The sequence below is a fragment of the Aythya marila genome (genome assembly GCF_965140915.1).
Source record: "Aythya marila genome assembly, chromosome: 8".
Lineage (NCBI taxonomy): Eukaryota > Metazoa > Chordata > Aves > Anseriformes > Anatidae > Aythya > Aythya marila.
In genome coordinates, this window is record NC_139049.1 from 22252681 (window position 1) to 22276888 (window position 24208).

Consider the following 24208-nt stretch of genomic DNA (forward strand, 5'->3'; position numbering starts at 1 on the left):
TGTGAAAATCTGGAGCACCTCTGCTGAAAGGCAAGTAAACACACATCCCTCACTCTTGAACTCTAGTGTCTTAGCAGCAGCAAGAAGGGTTTGCTTGCCACGTACAATACCCACTCGTAGTCAGAGGGGAAGCGGTGCAGCCCATGGTCAGCTGCTGCCCTCCATGCAGCAAGTGTGGTTCGCAGGTACTACAGGTCCCAGCATGCAGTGCCCCTTGATTAGACACCTGAGGTCCTTTTTCCCCTGCATTGTGTCTGCAGGAATTAAAAAAAAAAAAAAAAAAAAAAAAAGCCTTACGGTGATTTATAAGAGCTGACTGAACCCGCTCCCAGCCCTGACTTCTTTCTGTTAGCTCTTGTTAGTTTTTTGGGCCAACTGGTCTGTGGCTTGATACGTTGCCTCAGAGACTGTGTGCAGTTTCGAAAGCCTCCTGTAGCTGGTAAAAGCAGCTCAACCCGGGTGATTTCCCCTCTCTGCTTTAAAACTAAGGGAGTTACTGTCATTTTTTTTCCCGTTAAAAGCAGTCCGTAGCCCAGGGAAAAATAGGTAGATCTTTTGACTGACAATAAAGGAGAGAGAGATGGAAGGAGATTAATTGGAGTGTAAAAGTGTTTAGTGGAATGGCAGGATTGAAGCTGAAAGAGTGCCAGCTGAGCTTGCTAGGGAAGCCTTTGGAAGGATCTGAGTGCCTCTTAAAGCCCACTTCCCATGAGGGTGAGGAGGGGTTTCTGACTCCCCACTCCAGCTTTATAAAATGCACACATCTCAAGGGTTTCCTGGAGCTCCAGCCCTGTTGTGCCGCAGAGTGCAGAAAAACCACCTGGGCTTTGTGTGGGTGAACACATCGCTAGTGGTTTGGGGTCATGAGGCCAGGGCCCTGCTGCAGCAGGACACATACACAGAGCTTCATCCTTTTCCAGAACATGCAGCTCTTCCTGGCTGTGTGTGTGTGATTGCAGCAGAACACGAGGTGCAGGGTGGTCTGCCAGCCCCTGCCACCAGACGTTTGGGTGCCTCAGTCCTGCTCTGGAAGGAGCAGTGGTGAGAGAGCTCAGCCCATCTGCTCCTTGTTGGTGCGTGCACAGGGGACACCAGGAGCTCTTCTGTCTTCGGCAACAGTGTCTAAGGGCTTGCTCCCATTATATGAGCCCCTAGGGAGCAAGGTTCTGCCTTCTGGGCTGATCTGATCTCAGTCTTTCTTCACCCTTCGCTTGGTGAGTCCTGGACTTAGCAGGTTCACCCTTAGTCCTTGGCCAGAGCCAAAGGACAGCCTGGAAATTCCAGGTGTTCAGCTGTTCTGGATGCCAGTTGCTAAAGAACCCCATGATGGGAGTGAGGCTCCTGGCACATCTTTGTGGGAGTGAACTGGGCAGCCAGGACCTTTCTGGGGATCTTCTGACACGGGATTGCTGCTCTGGGTATTTAACAGGACTCCTTTTTCTCCCTAGATCTCAACCCGATGCCCACGGAGGAGATCGTGCAGATGTTCAACGAGCTGCGGAGTGACCTGGTGCTGCTGTACGAGCTGAAGCAAGCCTTTGCCAACTGTGAATACGAGCTGCAGATGTTACGGCACCGCTATGAGGCGCTGGCCAAAGCTGGCAGTATTGGCCCCCTCAGCGCCGAAGGTGCCCACCCAGATGGCCAGGCAGGGCTCGGCATGGAGGAGGGCAAGGGAGATGCCAAGGACCAGATCATTGATGTAGTAGGAGCACCACTGACCCCCAACTCGGTGAGGAGGAAGGTCGGGGGGGCAGAACAGGGAGCACTCAGGTCTCCGACGCAGATGCCCTGACGAGCGCTGGGGATGCTGCCCTGCTCTCCCTCCAGGCGTGCGCGTCCAAGGGAGCACAGCACGCCCGTTTCCCCAAGTCCCAGTGCTCTCTGGGCTCGTCTCCTGTGCTGGACAGTGTTCTTGGTGCTATAGGTGGGGTCAGCAGGTCTTTCTACATCCTGCATGCAGGCAGATGGCTTGATGCGGGTGCCACCGTGGACCAAAGCAGCGAGGCTTTGGGTGACGAGAGCTTGCACCGGGGCAGCCACAGTGAAGCCGGTACAGCTGCAGGCCTGAGGCATTTTCCTTCTAGACACAGCCCCATAAGGGCTGCTCAGCAGAGGGAAGCAAGTGGGAAAAGCAGCCTTGATATGATGAGCCATGACTTGCCCAAGTCCCTGGAGCTGAGGGGTAGCCCTACCTGGGGCAGGAGGCTGGGGAAGGAGAGAGGTATCTGAAGAGCAACGGGGTGTTTCTCTGCCCCACCTCCAGTGCCGAGGAAGGAAAGCCAGACCCAGGGGTTCTGGAAGCCACTGAAGCTTCAACCACGAGCCCTGCGCCAGTGTCCTGTGCATGCTGTAAATCCATCACCAGCTCTCTCCTCCCCACCTCCCCGAGGGTGGGCTGCCAGCCCCTCAGCACTGCCTCAGGGCCGAGGGTCCGCCTGGGGTCAGCCAAGGTTGCTTTCCCCTCCCTGTGGTCCCCTGGCACGGCTGAGCTGAACTGCCTGCTACAAGCTGCCCCTCCCCACGCAGTGGCATCCCCGACGCCTCAGCCAACCTGCCCCGGTAGCGTCACAGCCCTTTACTTTCTCAAATGTATGATGTATTATTGCAGGATACTGAGAACACCTTATCTGTCAACGGCAGAGGTGACACATTAATCTGGACTTGAGTAATGTCCTCTTCAATTGTCACAATATGGAGTCATAAGGAAGCGTTCTGCCGAGACAGGTTCATGTTTGCAAAGGAGTCTTCTGAATCTTTTTTTTTCCACTGCATTCCACCCGAAATCTCACCCCTCCGTGCGGTCCAGGGTATGTCCCGGTTTGGAAACCTCCTGGGCTGGTTCACAACTCGCCTCCTCTTCCCAAGGAGCAGGCTCAAGGGAAAGGGAGAGCGGTGGTGGTGGTGGCCGTGGCTGCAGGAGGAGGGAGCCCCCAGCGTGTTCCTGACCACGTCCCTCCTCAGCGCCACCTCCTGGAGCTGGAAACAAAGAGGTGGGCCCGGGCAGCGCAGAGGGGGTTAAACTGACCTGGTCTCTGACATATTTGAAAGAAATATAATCAAGTTAATTCACTGCAAGGCAAATTCAGTACCTAAAGGGCCTCCATGTTAAATACAGCACTGACCTTTACCGGCTGATTACACAAAGACGACACAATTAGATTAGTCCAAGACAAAAGGTCAAGCACATTCACACTGTGACCATTTTATGTTACCTTTTGAGGGGGGAAAAAATTACATCCCAGCTGGAGGGGTATCTTGGAGAGAAGGGGAACGGGGCTGCTGTGCCATGTTCTGCCTGGCTTGGGCATGCTTGGAGAGTTGGGCAGGGCCTAGCACAGCACTTGCCTTGTACCTTCCTGCAGCTCTGGGTGCTCAGGCAGCGTGAGGGACTGGCAGCTCGTGGCCCACAACCACCTTTTCCCAAGGATGGGCTGAGCTGCTTGGAGGCCGTGCACTGCTGGTGTTCCCTGCCCTGCCCCGGTGCCTCTCGCTGGGTGTCATGGTTAGAATCAGCACCTGGAAGGCCGGGGGTGGCTGGGGCAGTCCTGGTGGGGTGCATGGCAGTGCCCTCACCCTGTGGTGCTGTTGGGTGGGTGTGCTGGGGCACAGCCTGCCCGCTCAGCAGCGTGCCAGGCTGCTCTGCCTCCTGGAGCCCTTGCTGTGGGTGTTTTTGGGCTGCAGCCTGCCCTGCACCTCGCCAAGGCTGCTTCCGTGGCTTAGCCCAGCCACGCCAGCCTTGAACTTGGAGTTCAAGCCTGTGCTTTGCCCCTGAGCTGCCAGGGGACTCATTTAATCCCCCTGCTTCCAATTCCTCTGAGTTAGAGAATGAGGCCCTTTGTGCTGTGTATCGCTGCCCGTCCGTGGCACTCCACATGTTGGTTTGAGCACGGATTAGTTGAGCCTCCGAGCCAGCTGCTCCCCTGAAGCCAGATTTGTTTCCCTGGAGAGAGGTATCCTGCTCCAGATGTTGGGAGAGAGTGAGTGGCAAAGCCAGGAATGGGACTGAGCCCTGACTCCCGTGTTCTTCTCTGCAAGCCTGGATTCCTTTCCAGGATTCAGCATGCTGGGATGAACGCACGCAGCTAACAGCTGTGCCAACAGCTGCCTGTGCTCCCAGCATGGGGCTGTCCCCAGGGCTTCCTCCAGCTCAGCCCTTCCCCTGGGCACAGGCAGGAGCTGACATCCCCGGGGGTCCCCAGCAGCGCTGCCCCTCGGTGATGCCAGCCCCTGGGCCTTGCTGCCCCCCCTGGAAGCCCCTCCTGCGTGCGCTGCGCTCCGTGCAGCAGGGTGAGCACCGTGAGCCCGGGCAGGAGCGGTGCCTGCGAGCTGCAGCCGCTGTGGGCAGCAGAAAGCCCAGCACTGCGCTGCCCTCCTGCATCCCCTGCGTCCCTCCTCCTGGGGCTGCCATCCATCGTCTCCCAGGGGCTGCGGTGCCGTCGCTGACCATTAAAGCTGAGCTGGGATCCCCCCGGCGCCGTCTGCCGCTGACCCCGGTAGGGACCGTGCTCGGGGCCTTCGGGAGGTGAAAGGTGAGCCGAACTCGGAACAAATTAGTTCCAAGCAGAAGTTCAGCCAGTTACTCCAGATTGGATCCTTTGATTTCCGCAACTCAGACTCCACTCAGTGATCTGTAATGAGTGACTCTCAGAAATCCTCACATTGCAGCACTTTGTTCCTGAGCTCACAAGTCAGCCCATTAATGGGTAAAGGAAAAGACCTTGAGTCTAAGAAGTCTCGGGTTCAGAGTCAGAATTATTTGACTTTTAAGCTTCCTTTATCTGAACTCCTGCTGACTTCTTGTTTTCTGAGCCTGTTTGAAAGCTAGAAGTTACATTGTTAAGATCAAACATTCTCTCTTTCCAGATGGAGTTACAATATCTGTCTTTTATATATATATATATTTTAATATATATATATAGTGTATATATACCAGGGTGTATATATATTCCACGCTTTTTTTTTTTTTTTAATCGTTCTTTCCATTAAAAGAAACTAGACTTGTAGGCTCTTGTAAATTATAATGTAAAACATTTTTTTTAACCAGACAGTTCCCAATTTTGCCCAAGGCAACTGGAATAGCTACGCCACAGAAGGCAATAGGAAGGTGATTAATATGAATTTGTGACATATTTGAAAGATGGGTCTTTTGCCATATAAAGATTATCAAACACATGTGCTCTTCCCCATTAATTCCGCAGCCCTCCCAGGAAAGCCACAAAGCCCCGTTCCTTTGTTTCCAGGGTGGGTTTTTGTTTTTTTAAATGTACCTTTCGGTCCCCTTGATTACCACGTATTTGATTTTTATAGGGCATCTGTTCGCGCTGCTGCGTGGGTTCTCTGGCCCTTTTATTTCCCCGTTAATCGGATCCCGCGAAGGCAGCCGTGCCAGGCCCTCTGACGAAATCCGTCTGTGTGTTGTATTTAACTTGTAGCCGTGCAAATTCCATGCTCTGTTTGCCGTCTGCCGGGCGCGCAGCGGGGACCGGGGCCGCCTTCCCGCTGGGGTGGGCAGCAGGGCCTCCCACCACGCTGCGCCCAGCACACGGAGCAGTGCACGAGGGACCTGCAGGAGGGGTGGGCAGGCCGGGAGTGTTTTGGGGAGCCCTGCTGGAGATGGGGTTTGCTGGTGGGGCTGCAGGCACCGTGTCTGCACAGCCCTTCCTTCCCCACCACCTGCAGTGGTGAAGGGCAAAGGGGATCTGATCGCACGCCGCTGGGGCCCTGGTGCTGCGTGTGCCCTGCACAGGGTGCCCGGTGTGCCTGGAGCTGTGGGTGCTGACCCCACAGTGATGGAGGCAGCCGTGGCCGTGGTGTCTGTGCAGCGCCGGGCACAGACAGCACAGTGCAGGGGTATGCAAGGGTCGTGATCCTATGCAGTGTGAGTGGCCCCATCTTACCCCACATGTGTGCCCACATTCAGTCCTAAAAGTTACCTCATGAAAGGTGAGGCTCACCAGAGTCCTGCTCGGTCATGTTGGTGGAGAGGTGATTTTTTTTGAGAAGCTGTGGTTCTCCAGCTCCTGCTGTGCACCTGGGCAATTTTCACTGCAGCTCCTGGGCAGCAGGGTTGTTTCCAGGCTCTGCCCGTTCCTGCTCCAAGCAGCCCCGGCACAGCTGGACACAGTGTGAGCTGCTCTGCCCCTCTCCATAGGGCTTGTGGGGTGCAAGTGTGCTCCGTCAGGGCTGGGTTGCGGAGCTCAGCCCCGTTCTGGTCACACCCAGACCCCCACCCCAAAGATACTTGTCCCAAAGCCGTACCCATGCTGGGGAGGTGCCATCCCCTCCAAGGTGCCAGCCCAGCCCCTTGGCAGTGCCGGGTTAGCTCCGTCACACCGGGACTGGCTCTGCCTCCAGCCAGGTGGGTGGCAGCGTGGCTCAGAGCAGCTCGGGCACCGCTGGCCCTGCAGCCCAACACCCTGTGGCCAGATGTGGGACAGGCTCCAGAGTGGTCGTCAGCCCTGCCAGGCTGAGCAGAGCAGGAGGAGGTGATGAGGAACATCCTGGCTCCACCCCGGGCGGGTCGGGTTTTTGTTCTGTAGGGTCCTGGAGGGGCTGTGGCATCGCTGAGGGCAGTGATGGCAGCCTGGGTTCGTGCACTGCAGGCACTGTTGGCCCTGGTTGTGTGCCCGTGTCGTGCAGAGCTGGGCACCCACCCGGCCTGCCCACCCCCTCGTCCCCTCTGCGCTGCCTTTCAAGCGTAGCCGGCGATCGATCCGCCGTGACAACGTCCTCTGAGTCACATTCTCGCCTGCAGGAGTAAAGGGCAAAGGCCAAGTTCTTAGTTTTCATAGAAAACTAATTAGACGACTCCATCGAAAATAGGTCAATAAAGCTGATCGGGGGCTGCACGGAGGGAGCCATTAAAACCCCTGTGACCTTTGCTTGGAGCAAGGGGGCTGAGGCTGCCCCTGCTTTCCGGGAGCTGCCCGCTTCGTGCCAGCCCTGTGGCTGTGCCCCTGCTCCCTGCAGCACTGCGGTGCTGGGCAGGTCCTGGGGGTCCCTGCGCTGCTGGGTGCCTGCTCCCAGGTGCTGGACAGGGCCAGGAGCTGCCTGGCATCCTCCTGAACGTGGCTTCACCCTGCGCTGCGTGCCAGGCTGCAGGGCAGGGGGTGGTGACAGCCACCGGTGGGACTTGCTGTGGGCTCAAGGCTGTGCACACCCAGCCCGCTCTCCCTTTCACAGCCCAAAAGCTTGTGTTTGCACGTGGCACTTGGGGTGCACGGATGTGCTGGGGTGCTGCACCCCCCGGGAGGGCAGCCCCGCTCGCCAGGCACCGTGCTGCCGCGCACCCGCCCGGCTCAGCCCCCTCCGTCCCCGCACACACTCGCACATGCAGGGGCACAGCCCGGGCTCCTTTACCCCCAAACTTTATTCATGTGGCACATTTACAGCAAGGATTGGAATAACTAGACAATGAAAATGCTGGGTTTGCATTATCGGTTGGTTTAACTGGAACACCACACACCATGCAGTCATGTACCGCCAAGTTCAGTGCCTGTATTGCCCTTCTGGCTGCCGTCACCGGCTTCGCTCCAGGCCATGCACGCACGGGCCCGGGGCTGCAGCCTCCCTGCAGGTCAGCACCCGGACGAGGGCTCCATTCAGCAGGGCCCCGGGGCTGGGTGACACTGGGGGACGCGTGCCCTCAGCCTGCCCCACGGCTGCCCCCCGACCGCCCTGGCCGGCCGGGAGCCCACCCAGCCGGAGGGGATGTGCTCGGCAAGGCTCTCAGGCAACAAGCCAGCTGCTGCTGAGCATCCGCGGGGACCCGCGAGGGGCACGGCACGGCCCGCGGCGTGCGGGGACCGTGGGCACGCGGGGGCTGAGCCTCAGCTCGGGAACCGGGGGAGGCCGGAGGGGGGGGGTGGGAGGGGAGCGGGGTCGGGGACCCGGGCCGATTTGCAGCTCCCCTGCTCAGGTACCTGTGGGTCGGGGGGGGGGCCAGCGCGCGCTGGCACGTCCACCGCCGGCAATGGACGCGGTGCTGCGGCGCGCCTGGCCCCGGTGGGAGCTGGAATCGGTCGGCGGGGCTGGGGCAGGGCCGGGCATCCCACCCGTCCCCGCAAGAGGCACGAGCAGACGGGACGGGGACGGGATGGGACGCGATGGGACGCGATGGGACGGGGTGGGGGGAGCTCCGCGCGGGCGCTGTCACCTCCCTCCTGCCGCCCGCCCGCCCGCCCGCCCGCCGGGCCCCTGCCCCACTGAAGGGAGCCCTCCGGGGCCCCGCAGCCCGCGGTGGGGCTGCCGGGGGCTCTGCAGCGGAGAATACAGGCACTTCACCTTGAACATAAAGAGACGGATTGCGTTTGTCACATACAGGAGTCAGAGAGGGGTTAGTGTTGACTCAAAAAGAGGGGAAAAAGGCGCTCGGGGAAGAGGCCGGGGCTGGGTGGGGAGGGTCGGGGCCGTCTCGACACTGCTGAGCCTCTACGAGCGCAGCCCGGGCGCGGGCACGCGCCGGCGTCGCTGCAACAGCCGTCAAGGCCTGAAAACATAAAACCAGAGAAAAGAAAGAAGAGGGGAAGGCGGGGACGGCCCATGCCGGGGGGACGCTGTGGCTACGGGGCGGGAGAGGGAGGACGGGGAGGGACGTGGAGGGAGGGACGGAAATTGGGAGCCAAAGAAAAGAACAAACTACGAGTCTAAAATGTGGTGCAAGCGCCCTACGCGGCTGTCCGCTAGCATGGCATAATGTCCGGAGCAGCCCAGAGAGGGAGTCACATCAGGTCTACACAGATTTGCCTTCCCATATATACAACCTCTACTGGAGTAACAGCTGAATTGAGATTTGTGTCGGTTCCTCTGGCCTCGGTTGCCGTTTGAATGCTAGAGCCCGTCCTCCCCGCCTCGCCGGCGCCGGGCGCATGCAGCCCTGCCTGGCCTGCCCTGGGGATCAAAAGGGTTTGGAGGTCTGCTTGAAGATGAAGCCTCTATGGGCCAGTGTCTTCATGATGTTGGCGATGTTCTTACAGTCGTCTGCGGAGAGAGCACAGAGGCGCTGCGTTAGAACCGCGCTCCGGCCCCGGGCTGCCCTGGGGCACAGCCGGGACCTCGGTCAGCCCCGAGGCCAGGTGCCAGCCCCGTGTCCCCTCCAGCCCAGCCAAGGGGACAAATTGACCTTGACCCCCTACAGCCACTGCTCCTCAGGGCGTCCAGCCCCATGGGGGCACTGCCTCTGCCCCAGTGCTCCCCAGCAGCGTGGGGTGAGTGCAGGGCCCCCAGCTCCCCGTCACCACCTCTCGGTACGGCCCCGCTGCACGGGGACGGCCCCACGGCCAGGACTGGAGGCAGCACTGCCCAGGCCATGCCCTGCTGCCGTGTCCCTGTGTCCCCCAGCCCAGTGCTCGCTGTGGGGCGCTGCCACAGGGATGGATAGGAACAGCAGCGTTCCCACAGGCCGGATCCATGCTGGCCCCCCAGCTCTGGGCCAGCAGCCTCCTCCCTGCGAGCCCAGCACCAGCCACTCAGTTTATGGATGTCTGACACCGTGCCCACGGAGGAGCTGTCCCCGCAGCTCAGCCAGGGCTGGGGCTGCCTGGTGACACCGCAGCTGCCCTCCACCAGCCACGCACGTTCCCCTTCCCCTTGCTCTCCTTGGGCAGGGGCTGTTGGCACCCGGCTCTCCCTGCCGCAGCACCGAGGCACCGTGCTTTGGGGCCGGCCCTGTCCCAGCCAGGGCTGTCCCTCGGTGCCACCCCGTGCCCGCTGGCCCCAGGACGCCGTGCCACCAGGCTGCAGGGCCACAGACGGCCCCGGCGCTGGGGGACAGCCCACGGCACCGAGGTGGCCAGAGCGAGGGGCTGCGAGGCGGGGAGGGGGCAGGCGCTCCTGGCGTTATTTACCTGGGACTAAACGCAGGCACCGTTTGCTAAAATAGAAGCCGGGCTTAAATTGATTCCTGGTGTCTATATTTCATGTTGAAAATTGGCTTGTAAATCCATGTTTTGATCTATGAGGGCCGTCTCCTTAAGAAAAAGCAAGAGTAAATGTGTAATTTCTCCCTTGACAGCACACGGCACAGAGGCGATCCTTCTTCCCGCTCCCCTCCGTTTCGGGACAGCTCCACTCGTTCCGATTACCACTCTTTCTTCCTCGCCCCACGCCTTGATGTCTCCATTTCATTACCGCGCGCCCATTTATCAAGCTGTTACCGTAAGGGTGACTTTGCCCACTTGTGTGTGGCAGCGGGGCCCGGCTGACACGGGGAGAGGGCGCCCCGGGAGGGGGCGCAGCCCGGGCCCCCCTCTCGCCGCCGCCGCTGGATGGATGTTGTGGTGGAGGGAAGGCTGCATCATTACTGATGTGTAAATGATAAAGAAGCCTCCACATCCATCTCCCAACTGTAAATCCAGGGAGTGCTTTATAATCAAGCTACAGCGATAATAATGTGAAATTAGGTCTCTCTATCAACGGGAGGAGGCCTTTTAATCACGGCTTAAAGGGTGCAAACGCTGTTTATCATAATTGAACTGTATCCGGGCTAATTGTGGCCATATTTCACTGTCTAGGAGACAGCAGGCTGCCTGCTGACAGTGCCGCGTGCCGGATTGAGGGCCCTGCTCAGACGGGCAGCACTACCCCGCTGCTGGGTGCCCGTGGCAGGGCCGGTGCCACCGCGCTGCCCTGCCCGGCCCCAGCACCCGGCCGGGGGCAGATCCATGCCTGGGGGGGCACTGAAGGGGCCTGGCACACGAAGCGTGTCCCGACCAGCGCCAGCTCCCATCGCCACTTGTCCCTGTTCCTCATGGAGTTGGGGAGCTGCTCAGGGCACTACCGGGACCCCACAGTCCCAGGGCAAGGCTCGCTCTCGGCTCCCCCTCCACTGCACCCCCAGCTCCTGCCCACAGACCCCATCCCCTCCATCTCGCACCGCAGCTTCCCCGGGAGCTGGCTCCCCGCGGGACATCACGGCCGAGGAATTGTGGTGTCGCCCTCGCCACCCCAAACGCCGGCACGGCCCCCTGGCAGCGGGAGCGCCGAGCTCGTCGTAAGTCATTTAGTGAGACTCATTCCAAATCAGCGCTAAGGTAAACACGCTTATTATAATTATCCATGTAAAAAAAAATCAACAACAGCAGAACAACTTTCTAATATGCAATTACAGCCATCTATTGATTTTACAATGTAATCCGCTCCGATTGATTTAATAACACAATTATAGGCTGGCTCTCGGGATATTAGAGTGGGAGATTTTCATAAACTCCAAAGCAAAAAACTAAGCGGCTTTTAAAACAACACCGTCAGATGGCTGTTTGGGGAATTATTAGCAATATGAAATCCTCTAAATCTGGCCGTTGTTACCTTGTGAAAGGAATTTCTATTACAAAAATGGCAATTGACAACCTAAGAGGGCGCGAACGGGATTGCTTTTCTGCTCTTTCAGTGCTTAATCCATCGCAAAGGTGACCACGGGGCTGGGGGCCGAGGACGCCGGGCAGCCTGGTGCTTCCCAGGGGGACGCTGCCGCAGGGGGTCCCGCAGCCGCCGCGGCCCCCGCTGGCACCGCCAGCCCCGTGTCCCGCCAGGAGACCGCACTGGGGGTGCCACGGGCTGAGCCCCGACCTTCCCCACCCCAGCACAGCCGTGCTGCCCCGGCCCCGGGCACCTCGCAGGGCAGCGGGCTGCCCGCCCGTGTCCCCGTGCTGGCAGCAGGGTGACGGTGGCCCCGCGCCGCTGACACCGCGCTGCCGCGGCCGCGCGCCCCTGCTCTCCCTCGCGCTCGCTCCCTCAATGTATTCCCGACTTTATGGGCACATTTTTCTTGTCAAGCTGACAGGGTTGCTAAGTGGATTTCTCCCTGATATGCGGACGGATTATCACATTACTCCAATGTCCTACACAAACATATTACTTTATATTCAATAGCCCTAATGAATATAAACTGCTTTTTCTTTTTTGGGGTGGGGGGTAATCTATAGATTTTTAATGAGGGCACTATTAACTCCCTCCTCTTTAAAACAGACTTAGGTGCAGCCTCTGAGTAGAAAATCAATGGTGTTATTGTAGGAATATTGTATATTGATATTGTAATAATAAGATGCAATTGATTTAGGGGTGTTGCGCGGTGTGTATGAGAGGGGTCAGCGTGGGGTTACGCTGCCTTCTGCAAACGGAGCAGCGGCTCCGCGGTGCCTCCCTGCCCCTCACCGTGTCGTGTTGCTTCGGAGCATCACCTGTGTCCCGCACAGCTCCCTCCGTGCTCACGGGGTGGCTGGGGCCGAGCCTGCCCCAATGGCTCCTCGCCAGCTCCGTGCCCACGTCCCAGCCCGCTCCACGTCTTTGCCGAGCTCTGTGCCGCGGGGACAGGCAGGCAGAGCGAGCTCACGCCGGGGCCTTTTAATTAGGGCTGGAGTTTGGCAGCGTTCAGCACCGCTGCCTGTCCTTGTCCTTGTGCTGGCACAGCGACACCGCTCCTGCTGCGCTGCTCGGCAGGGCTGGAGGCAGCAGCCTGTGCCGCTTGCTGTGCCGGCACGGCACCTCCTGAGCAGCACTGCCATGAGCCCAGGAGGAGCTGGAAGATTTCGGCAGCAGGACATCATCCCGCAGCCCCACGGGCTGGCAGGATGTGGCCATGCCATGCAACGGGGCTGTGGGAAGGAGCGAGGCTCATGCTGCAGGTGCAGCGATGCCCCTGTGCCCTCCCCAGCCCCAGGCAGCAGGAGGGAAGGACGGGGCTCCCGCCTCTCCTGGCGTGGCCACCAGGCCACCCCGGGGACTGGCAGGGACAAGAGCCAAGCAGGAGGAGCAAGGAGCCAGCTTCTCCATCCCGGTGGGGCCCAGGGCCGCCCCGAGGGGCTGCGGGAGCAGAGAGCCCCCCCTGACCGCGCTCATTTGGAGCCAGCCCCGGCGCACCTGTGCTGCGGCTGGGAAGACGGATCGCCCCCCGGCCCGAGCAGAGCAGGTCCATATTTAAACTGTCCCCATGCTTTATGGGCTGTACGAGAACTGATGCTCAGGCGACCAGGGGCCATTTGTCAATGTTCTAATGGCAGATTACTGTTAATGAATAATATCACCGCTCCCTTCCTACGATGGCTCCCTGCCAGCGGAAGCGGGGACGCCCGGCCACAGCCTCCCTGCACCTCCCCTCCCCTCGCCACGGGGCCAGGCAGCAGCCTCGTGACCTGCAGGAGCCCTGCGGGCCCCACGCTGCTGCCGGTGTTCCCTGCAATCCCGAAGGGGAGCCATGGGATGTGTCGATGTGTCCCCACCGTGCCCTGAGCTGCGCTGCTCTCCCTGCGCGGGCACGTCCCAGGAGGGGACAGAGCCATCGGCTCTGGTGGCTGCTCGCCTCGTGTGCCGAAGCAGGGAGGGAGCAGTGCTCAGCCTCCACCCATCCCCACCACGGCATGACCCATCCAGTCTGTGTCTCGGCTCAAAAGCAGCCCCAGGAGAGTCCCACTGTGGGGGTGACGTTGAGAAACCAGAGGGGTTTTGGCCTTCCCGTGCTCCCACGGCACCCCCGGGGGACACCAATACTTGTCCCCACTCACGCTGTGGCAGGAAGCTGTGGCTGTGCACAGGCAATGGGATTTTCACCCAAAAGGGACCAGACACCCCCACGGCCACAGCAGCTTTGGGGACAAGAGGGCCACAGGTCCCCACCCCACCATCGGGGTGACCCCGGTGGTAAACGTCACAGCCCGGCTCTGGGGATCTGGTGCTGGGCAAGGGTGGGATGGGGCCGGGGACACCCGGCTGCAGCAGTGACAAGGACACGTCAGGGAGCCACGGGGAGCTCGGGGCCCGTCCTGAGGCTCCCAAATGAATGGGCTCATAACCCTGCGCGGTGCGGGGGGCTCTGCGCGCCCCGGACAGCCGGCAGGTACATTAGGTGGAGCTGACAGCGAGGCTGGGAATATTAAGAATAACTTACCTCATTATCTGCAATTACGTTACTGCCACACACCTCATTTCTTCACGAAGAAAAGAAAATTAGTTTTATATTGACTTCATCCCGGTGCCTCCCCTGACTGCCCCGCCGGAGAGCCGGCAAGCGCTCTGCGGCGGATCTGGAGCCCGGTTGTGCTCTCCTACTTGCTCTGTCCCCTACCTGTTGCTGCTCTTCCCAGCCCCTGCACACAGGGCTCAGGCTCCAAAGCTGCTGTGCTTGGGACCCCAAACCCCTGCCAGAGCCCCCCGGGACACCGAGGTGGCCCCGTGAGCGTCCCCGGGCAGACAAAGCGAGCGGCGCCGGTGCCCCGGCCGGGAGGGAAGGGGAGCAGCACGCTCAGCAGCACAGGGAAAAAGCCAATTTCATCTTTATTAGGAGGAGATTTCTCTTTTAGTAATAAGCACACTTCAAATAATTAGCGTGTTTTACGTAATAATGAAATTATGGAAATGCAGGCCACTTATTCAAACAAGTCACCATTACCATATTTTTAAATATTAGACTTAATTAGAGTTTATCACTTCAGAGAAGTACGAGGAGTGGAGATTTTTTTTCCTTCACAAAAAAAAAATCCTCATAAAGTGTTTATTAAGAGCGGGTAAGAAGGGGATAATGATCTGTTTGGAAATTAAGGCAATCAAACATTTAATGCTCTGCACTCCTGTAGGCAAAAGCATTCAAATGAGTCAATTATACATCCATTATCCAGGCACGATTAAACAAGGCAGGACGGGGAATCTGTCCTCCTCATCACGCCATTGTCGCCAGGACTTATGTCCACTGCCAGGCAGCTCAAAAAGCCCCGAATTGGGGCAGGGAGCGAGGGATGGGGCGAGGGAAGGGACCGGGAGGGAGGAGAGGAGGGAAGGAGCGGGCCGGGGGGAGCGCCCAGGGGCCGGGGGGAGCCGCGCGGTGGCGGGGCCGTGTCTGCGCCGCAGCCCGTCATAAATCAAAGTAATTAAGTTAACATGAAAATCAACTTCACCATCCCGTTAAATTACGGCATTTGCATATTCGGGCTCAAACGAAGGAGGCGGCGGGCGAGGGGGGAAGTGGGGGGCGGTCGGAGGAGGAAGACGGGGGTGGGGGGGTGGACGGCGCACCAAAAAGGGCCCCATTTATTACGGTGAATAACTAATTCCAGAATTTATAGCGCTGGATTTTCGTTCCCGTGCCATTTATATTACAGAAGGAAATTAAGGGGCGGGCAGGAGGCTGGCTGGACATCTTTCTGCGTTATTGCTTGTCTGCCATTTGCAAATCATTATTAATTGTGGCCTGTGTCGCTGGTGCAGCAGGGCAGGGTGCCTGGACAGCCGGAGCAGACACACATATCTCTTCATCAGGACCCCAGCCGCTAGCCCTGGAGAGCCAATTACCCCTCCCTGATTGGTATCAGATAAGGAGGGAATTTTTACAAATTAGGGAATAAATAGAATTTCCACACGTGGAGCAGGGAGGGCTTGAGAGGCAGTAATGAAAAACGATACATCACCATCAGCCAGACAACCCTATTCATACGCCGATGCATTACGCTCACTACTCATAATCCCGCCGAGTGACAGACAGCCCGACGGGGTGGCCACATCCAGCCCGAGCTGGGGACAGGGCCCTGGGCTCGTCCCCGGGCTCGGTGGCCGCGTTTCCAGCCCCGTGTCCCCCCCATGCCATCGCCATCCCCGCCGCAGGATGCGCTCTCGCCCGTCGCTGCTCCGCTGCCCACCCCGCAGCCGTGCCCCGGGGCCAGCAGCCCCAGGACAGCCCCAGCTGGATGTGTCCCAAACCCCATTCATACACTTTTGGGCCCCATATCACTCCCTGCAGCAGTGCTGGGCCCCATACAACCAAGCCCTGAGGAGGACCCCCTGGCACATCCATCACCCCGTGATGTGACCGAGCCCGGTGGCACAGGGACACGGCCCGGCTAGCGGGACCCTGGCACGTGGCTGGCCTCGGGAACAGCAAATCCTACAAGTGCAGGACCCTCACCAACGCTCAGGGCACCCGGCCTGCACCATGTTCCCATTGCCGGAGCCGAGCTGGTAATTAGCTCTCCCTTATGACAAGCACGTCACCAAACAAAATGCTCGGCAGGAGATCAATCTCGCCTGTAAGTCACGCAGCCTTTAATTTATTCAGCATACAATGTCGCTCCACCACTGGCTTCCTGTAATTTATACCGTACACTGTCGTGTATTATTTAACTCGTCCCAGTGTTTTACAGCTTGCCTCAAAGTCGCTCCACAGAAGAAAGTCACGGCTGGGGCACAAGAGGTGCAGCGAGGGTGAGGTGGGCTCCCGTGCTCCGGGGCTGGCTTGGGGACAAGGTGACAGTGAGCTCCCGAAGTTGGTGGCTCCAGAGCCGCTCGCTGGGGCTCTGCAGGTGGGATTGGGAACGGGGACAGGAGGTTGGTCCCGACAGGAGCCCAGTGAGCTGCGTCCTGGAGCATCCAGCCCCGCCAGTGTCAGAGCCAGAGGAAATCCAGGGGATTTTCTCCAGCGGTACCAAACCTGGGCAGGCAGCCCTGCCTCGGGGTGGGGTTTCATCCCCACAGACCCGTTCCCTGTGCACGCCCAGAGCAGGGCATGGGGATGGAGGTATAAGGATGGCTCTTCCTGCAGGACACAGGGGACAGCAGGACAGTCACATCCCAAAGCAGCCCGGGGCAGTAGTGGGATCCTTGCTGCTCCCACAGCTCACCTGGAGCTTCGGCCGCGCAGCCGAATGGGAGCAGTCGGTGATATAGAGCTGGATACTCTCCGCAGGGAAGGTTAAAACCTCTGTTCGGTGTAAAGTTGCCATACCCAAGCACTTATGATCGGGATATTTATGGCCAGTTTATTCCAGGCTGTTAGAGGCAGCAGCAGCTACCCGCAGATACAGCCAGCGGGGCTGCCCGGTGCCTTCTCTCCGTGCACCAAAGGTGAAACCCAGCTGGAGCCGGGTGCCCACGGAGCAAAACTCACCCCATGGGGGCTGGGTGCGTGCGTGCTCCCTGGGAGCTGCGGGGCCAGGGCTGGGAGATGCCCCCGATGTGTCCCTGCCCCTGGCTGCTGCTGTCCTTGTCACCCTACCTGTCCCACACCGCTGCCACCAGTCCCTCTCCGTGTCCGGCTGTCGGCACCCGGTGCCACCGCCGGGACTGGGGCCCTAATTAGGGAGAGATTTCAAGGGAGAAACGAGCGAGTTGATAAAGCCGAGCCTCTCCTGCCTGTGAGTGACACGAGATGTCAGAGAGAGGAAATAAAAGGCGAGGATGCAATTCCAGGGCTGCCGAGACTGTGTGGTGAGTCCTAATGGAAAGTTCTCCTGCGCTTTCAAGCTCGGTCAGATGGCCTAGTTATTGCTTGAAAAGGGCCCAGAATCAAACCCAGCGCCGCACTCGAAGCCTTCAAATAAAGCGAGCTGTGTTTCTGCAGGTCCGGCGAGGCAGAGGCATGCGATTACACAGAGAAGGGCAGGTCTCTTTATCTTGGAGGGAGACCTACCTATTTTTAAACATTAGCTCCAAATCACCAGCTCACCTCTTTGTCTCTCGCAAACCCTCTCTCGCCTTCTGGAGGAGAGATCAAACGCCGGCCCTGCTGCCATTGTTTCTCTCCCAGCGAGATGGATGCGGGACTGTAATCTTCCCACAAAGCCGCACGCTTCAAAGGCATCAAAAGTGCTTATTAAAAGTCCTAGGAAACTAATTTAATAACATCCCAAAGGGCTGGAAGAATCGGCAGCTCCAAACCCAGCCTGGCGAGGGAGAGGGGGCCCCGCCGGACACGGCTCTGGCTGCGGCCGCTGCGCCCGGGCCCCGCGCTACGGCGATGGGTGCGTGAGACCCGCGGGGATGGGACAGCTCGCGTGCCCTCCAGGGGCTGCCCCAAACCCATAGGGATGTGGCCCTGCTCCCCTGGGTGTCCCGCAGCCGGTCCCTGCTCCCCGCTGCTCCCCGCCGGCCGGGTGACACGCGGGACCCCGGGGCCACCATGCCCCGTGTGAGGCTCCCGCAGAAAGGGGCAGGGGATGGAAATTAACGCTCCAGCCTTCGTCTCCTCCTGCCCATTAGCGGGGCTGTTTTACTCCGGATCATTAAATATGTATATCTTATTACACGCCTTGTTACAGTATTGAGCTCTATTGACTGATAATAAATTCCAAGCATCATCCTGGTCATAAATTTATCTGGAGATGATGAAGACTCAATAATCTAGTCATGCAGATAATATGATAGGGCCTTAAAAAAGATCATTACATTATATGTCAAAATTAAAAGTGAAATACACTTTATTAACAGTGTTTCCACACTCGGGGCCATTACTTGTTATGTCCCCTCCTGCCCTCCCAGCCCCCCGTCCCCGCTGCCCCTCGGGAAGCTCTCGCTGGGGTGAGCCCAGAGCAGGGCCTGGGGCCGGCCGTGGCGCTGCCGGCACACGGGGACCTTGTGGCTCCCCAAAGGGACGCGGGGCACCTGCTCTGGGAATGGCCTTTGGGGATCTCCGAGCTCAACACAAGCTCCTGTGTTCGGTGCAACTTGGCCACGTGCACGCAGGCTCCAGACGTGGCAATCCTGGCTTCCTCCAGGGGGAAGAAGCAAGCCCCCCAGCCCCCAGCTGGGGTTACCCCTGTCCCCACGACGCCGTGCTCAGCCCCTGCTCCCGTCCCTCGGCTCACCACGAAGGTCACGGCCATTTAAACTCCTCTGATGAGGGCCGCTGGCTCGCGCCCCTCCTGCGCCGCGGGGCTGGCCTCCGCGCGCTGCAGCGCGGCGATCGATGGCACGCAGCAGGTCTGAAGTGGCTCCAAGGGCTGCGGCGCTGAGCCCGGCCCCCCGCCCGGCACCCCCGGCCCCCCCCAGGCTCCCTCTCCAGACAAACAAGGTGACGAGCGCCGGGGGCACGCGGATCGATGCCGCGACACAGATCAGCTGCCGGGAAAACCAATCGCGGATCAGATTGAAAGCGACTTCTCCGTGTATCTGCCCGGCTCTCGCTACAATAGATTGGCTGGAGAAATCCGATGGAGAGAGGAGACAAAGGGGGAGGAGATGGGGAGAGGAGGAAAGGGCTGATAATGCTCCCTGCCGCGGCCGCTCTAATCTGTGACAGCCCGAGGATTTGCTGAAAACCATTATCACATTTCTCTCCCTTCTCTTGTCCCTGATAAAGCCCCGGCTAATCTGTTTGTTGCAGGTATTGAACAAACGCGTTTAGCGAAACGAGGGGTGTGTGCGCGCCTCTCCGCGTGCCCAGCCGAGATTTGCCCTGTGTCCCTCCGGGAGGCGAGGGAGGGGAGCAGGCAGCGGGCTCCTGCCACGGGCAGAGGTGCTGTGCCCGGCCTGTTCTCAGCCTTTGGGCACCACGTTTCAGCATCGAGCCACGTTTTATCCCCGCGGTGTGGCCGGCATCAAAACGCCTGCGGCAAAGCCCCGGGATGCACGTCCCAGCCCGGGCAGCCTTGCGCCCCGCTGCGTGCCCATGGGGTCCCAGGGGACATGGGGCTGCCCTGGGCACCCCATCTCCTGCTGCCCGTCCCAGCACCGACCTCGCCCCCCTTCCCGCAGGATGCTGTCTCAGGGGAGCAGAGGTAATTCAGCCGCTGTGAAAACCCAGAGCCAGGGCTCCCGCAGCCGCCTGTTACAAACAGTCCTAGTGGAACATTAATTATAGTAATTTAGCCGTGGAACACTAACTGCAGCCAGTGCAATAGCATTCAGTACATTAGTGGCTATAACCCACTCCTTAAAAAAGACATTTGGCTCCTGACAGCTGATAAAATGAGTTGTGAAGCATAACCAAAGGGAAGGGGGGGGGGAAAAAAAGCGCGCTGGGAACAACCCGCGCGGCGCTGCGGCGGCAGGACGGGGACGGCACCCGTCGGGGCTGGGCTGCAGAGAGCTGGAGGTCTGGGCACCCTGCGAGAAAGAAGGACTTGCAGGGAGCGATGTGCCAGGGAGCTGGAGTGAGGCTGAGCCCTGCTGCTGGTGGTGCGGGGCTGCTGGGGGAGGAGGGCAGCACCCGTCACCCTTGGGACCCTTGGTTTGGTGCACCACGGGCCAGCGCAGCACCCCCATGGGTCTGGCGCTGCCTCCATCCCTGCTGTAGGGCTGCCTGGTGCTGGGATGTGCCCATTGGGGCAGCGCAGGATGGGGACGTGCCCGTTGGGGCAGCGCAGGATGGGGATGTGCCCGCGGGGCCGTGTGGGGCCGGCAGCCCACCCGTGCCACACGCAGGGCTCGGCACGGCGGGGCCGCGTCTCGGCGGAGTGTCACACAGAAGGACACTGCCTTCTATCTCTCAGCCGCCGCCCCGGGGCACAATCCACCTCCATTCAATCTTTACTCCACTACACATGTTTCCTTTCCAGCCTCGGATTATTTTTTATCATCAAATTACCGCGGCGATAAGATGGAGTAGATGTGATAGCGAGCAGAGCTCCCGACCTCCCCTCTTCCCCCCCCCGGCCCTGCTCGCCTCCCCCCCGTTCCCCCCCAGCCTCCTGGCTGCGCACAGGCAGGGGGTTATTCAAATGTCAGGGGGCTCGGAGACCCCCGGCGGGCGGATTTGTTGGCTGAGAACAAACCTCAGCCGACAGCGAGCGCCTGGGTGCGCGGCGGCTCCGCCGGGAAGCTTGCAGGGTGCCCCGCTGCTGCGCCACCACAGACCCGCACCCGGGGACCCCGCGCAGGTGACATTGGTGAGGTGGCAGGGGACACGGGGACACGGGCAGGGGGCCCTGGTGCAGAGGTGGCTGGGAAGAGTGTGGCTGTGCTGTTAGAGCCCGAGCAGCGCCGTGAGGCCCTGCCGAGCCGGCGTGATGGATCCTCCCCTGCTCCTTGTTTACTCCAGTCCTCAACAAATGAGTCCCTTCCCGGCCGGGGATAGCTCATCCGGAGGAATGCTCTTTCAGGCCTCTCCCTCTAATCCCTATTAATTTAAATAATGCTCGGCCACTCTTCTCAAACTATTTATTATTTATCAGGTTTGTTTATTTGTAGCTAACAGGTAGCGCTCAGCATGCGTCCCCGGTGCGGGGACAGGGGCCGTTCATCACGCCGGCTCCCCCGCCATCCACCATCCGTCAATTACTCCTGCTTCCTTTAATTAGTAATGAGGACTAATATCTCTGCCTGGGATGGTGGCTGGAGCGGAACTTCCCTCCGGTGCCATCGGAGCAGCACAGGGGAGGGAATGAAAAATAAATACCTGAGCCAGCGCTGCCGCTGCGGGAGGAGGGGGTGCCCGGCACGCAGGGGGCGAGCCCTGAATCCCCCTGGGGGGCTCGGTCCCTGGCAGCTCTGCAAGGTTCCCTGCTCAGCACAGGATCTGGAGTGGATACGAAGGTCCCAGCCCATGGGTTCCCCTTCCTGCAGGGCACGGCCAGCCCGGAGCACGGCGGATCCGTGGTGTCGGCGCGGGGAAGCCTGAATTAAACGCCCATTAGAGGCTCCAGCCTCGCCGCGCGGACCCGGGGAGCTCTGTATCAGAGCGTGCCAGCCAGGGCCGCCTAATAGCGAAGGCAGCGCATGATATAAATGGAGCCCCTTTGATTTATTGACTGGGAGAAGTTTTTACACGATAGCCCATTAAGACGGACGGCTCTGTTTACAGCCAGGCCATCTAGCTATAGGGACCCTGAACTGGCTGGTGTGTTTTGCTATTGCTCTTCAGGCAGACATCTCATTAAGGGGAACAGCATATGGAGCTCTCTGGATCTATACTTCACGAGTCCTGAGGGAGGCTTTTACCATTTTTAATAAGCGGGCAAGGTTAGCAAACCTGCGACGCGGTGACCTCCCCTCCCCGTGCCATGGATCTGGGAGAAACACCGAGAGCTGGGCTCACCGCCTGCGCTCGGGACTCCATCAATCACCTCCCCACCGCCCGCCGGGAAAACCAGGGGGCGTTTGGGCTCCCAAAATACAGCGGCAGAGGTAGCGGAGCCAGGCCCCGTGTGCCGTGCCCCATCCCACCCCGGCTGGAGGCGTCCTGGGCAGCGCGTGGGGGGCTTGGCTGGCAAAGGTGCTTTAAGGAGAGGGCTGCAGTGCAGGAAGGACCCCCCCAGCTGGCTGTTGAGGTGGGATTATTCCATATTCAGTAACACAGCGATTCGGGAGAATAAGTTATCACCAGCTCTCCTCCGAGCTGATAAAGCCCGTGGGAGAGCCGGCTCTGTGGGGGCTGCCAGGGCTGGGCCTGGGCACGTGGGGCGAGCTGCTGAGGGCAGTGGTGGCCACTGCTGTGGGGGCACATCCAGGGAGCTTTCTGAAGCCCAAAGGCTCGTGCAAGGTTTGGGTGCCCTGCTTGGGGCACCACTGACACACCCAGACACAGCAGCACGGACGGAGAGCCTCAAGGCAGTGGTACCGCATCCTCCCATGCAGAGCTCCCAGCATCTCCTCCTAGCCCTGAAATAACCTGACATAAATTCAGGAGCCTGAAAACGTGATTGCTTCCTTCAGAAAAATCTGCCTGGGTCTGGGAAGGGAAGAGGAAAGGGAGAGGAGGGCAAGCGGGCAGACACTGGCGCATTTGGGGCTCTTTCGAGCAATTCTCTCACAAACAGTCTGAGCATCTTTGAAATGAAATTTTGTAGGCGATTAGCTCACAATGTGAACTTAATTGCTTTTGGTATTTAAAAAACCCCATTAAATTAAATGGCTGAGATATTGAGGCTTAGGCAATGGCTGCTTCCCATGCACGGTAGCTACCAGCCTCATTACCGGGCCGCCAACCCCAGCGGCGCAAGGCGCAGACCCGTGCGACGTGACCGCTGCGGCTCCCCTGCTGCCTCCCAGCCCGCAGGAGCAGACCCAGCCCTGAGATCCACAGCCTGCCTATGCTGAAGACCCCAAAAAGTGAGCTGGCCCTCGCTAAAAAGGCACCACGCAGCCCTGATGAAGCCAGGAACACGATATAAACGGGATGTGTTCGGCAAGGCTCAGCTTTGCTCACCGCGGGAGGAGGCAGCCCCAGCTCGGAGAGCCACGGGTGCACAGCACTGAGCGGTACGGGGCCCAGCACCGGCTCGCTTGGGACTGGGTTTTCACAGGGACAGCCCCGATCTGTCGCCCAGCACCTCCTGCCTGCCGCACTGCACACAGGAGCTCCCCTCCAACACACACCTGGCCCCGGGAGCGCTGCCCCGCTCCGCATGTAGCGCCGTGACACCACGTTGCGGCACACAGCGGTGCCTTCACCTGACTTTACTTGTTTGTTTAAATTATTTACACTCCTCAGATGCAAGATTGCTCTCCAAAAGGAGCATCCTTTTGGCTGCTGCGGCTTTAAAATGACTTGCATCCATCACTCAATCGCTTTCAGGTCAAACACGCGCTCCTGACTTAATGACCACATTTCCGCAGCAACAAATCTGTCACCGCTGTTTGTTTAAAGCCAACAATCTGTGGGAGCACTGTGTGCAAGGATTGAATTAACTCGGCATCTGAACGACTGCGGCGCCGGATCAGTCAAATTGCACCTTGCCTCAGATCTTCCCGCAATGTTAATTAACGCTCCTCGGGCGCGGGGCACCTCGCCGCACCGCGGAGCTCCCCGCGGGCACACGAGCAGGGTCCTGGCCCCCCTAGCGTGGTGGGGAAGTGTTGGGGTGGCTCCCCCCTTGTTCTGACACGACCTGCCCTGCTGTGCCCAGAGCTCAGAGCTGACGGAGATGTTCCACCTTGGACGCTTGACTCCCGGTGATTTTTTTTTTTCCCCTGGAAATTCCAGCCCAAACTGTTAAGGCAACGCCATGAACAAGAACGAAAAATATGTTGCTATTTCCCTCAAATTTCAGCTACGTGTTGCTTGGAGGGTTTTTTTTTTTTGTGTGTGTGTGTTTGTGCCCAGCTGCTTTGGAACAAAGCCTTGAAACCTGTCGGAAGGGTGATTTTGGGGCCGGGGAGGCTTTGGGATGAATTTCCCACCGGAATCTCGCCAGCTCTGGGCAACACAGACCCAGCCTGCAGCCCCACGTGCGCTGCTGACACCCAGCCCCACGGCCCCAGCAGCTGCAGCCCTGCTGGCACCCGGTCCCAGCACCTGCACGGGGAGCAGGGACCCGGCCCTCGGGGCGCCCGATGACTTCCCCAGGAAGCTTGAGGGAGGAAAGCGCTGCATTGAAATGCTGCGGGGCTGAGAGCTGGAGTCGGGAGGCAGGAGAAGCTGGAGGAAACCGTGACAGGGAGATAGTGGGGCTGCTGGTGGAGCTGAGAGGGTACCGGAGGAATGGGGGAAGGGAGCAGGACATGGAAACGAGGACAAAGAGCTGGGACGCAGCTGGGGAGGGAGGCTGAGCCTGGAAAGAAGTGCAGAGAA

The 24208-nt window shown here is 59.4% G+C and overlaps 2 protein-coding genes across 6 annotated transcripts in view; one reads left to right on the forward strand and one right to left on the reverse strand.

The window, feature by feature from the left end:
• DMAP1 (DNA methyltransferase 1 associated protein 1) overlaps positions 1-5173 on the forward strand; it is a 30352-nt gene extending 25179 nt beyond the window's left edge. The window contains exon 10 of the mRNA XM_082766283.1: positions 1449-5173. Coding sequence (XP_082622409.1) covers positions 1449-1795 — 347 coding nt within the window. The 3' untranslated portion in view covers positions 1796-5173. The remainder of the gene's footprint in view (positions 1-1448) is intronic.
• A 2181-nt stretch (positions 5174-7354) lies between these two features.
• The window catches only part of ERI3 (ERI1 exoribonuclease family member 3), a 110171-nt gene continuing 93317 nt past the window's right edge, over positions 7355-24208 (reverse strand). For all 5 annotated transcript variants that reach the window (XM_082766347.1, XM_082766346.1, XM_082766345.1 and 2 more), the window contains exon 8: positions 7355-8982. In XM_082766347.1, the coding sequence (XP_082622473.1) occupies positions 8900-8982 (83 nt within the window). In that variant the 3' untranslated portion in view covers positions 7355-8899. The remainder of the gene's footprint in view (positions 8983-24208) is intronic.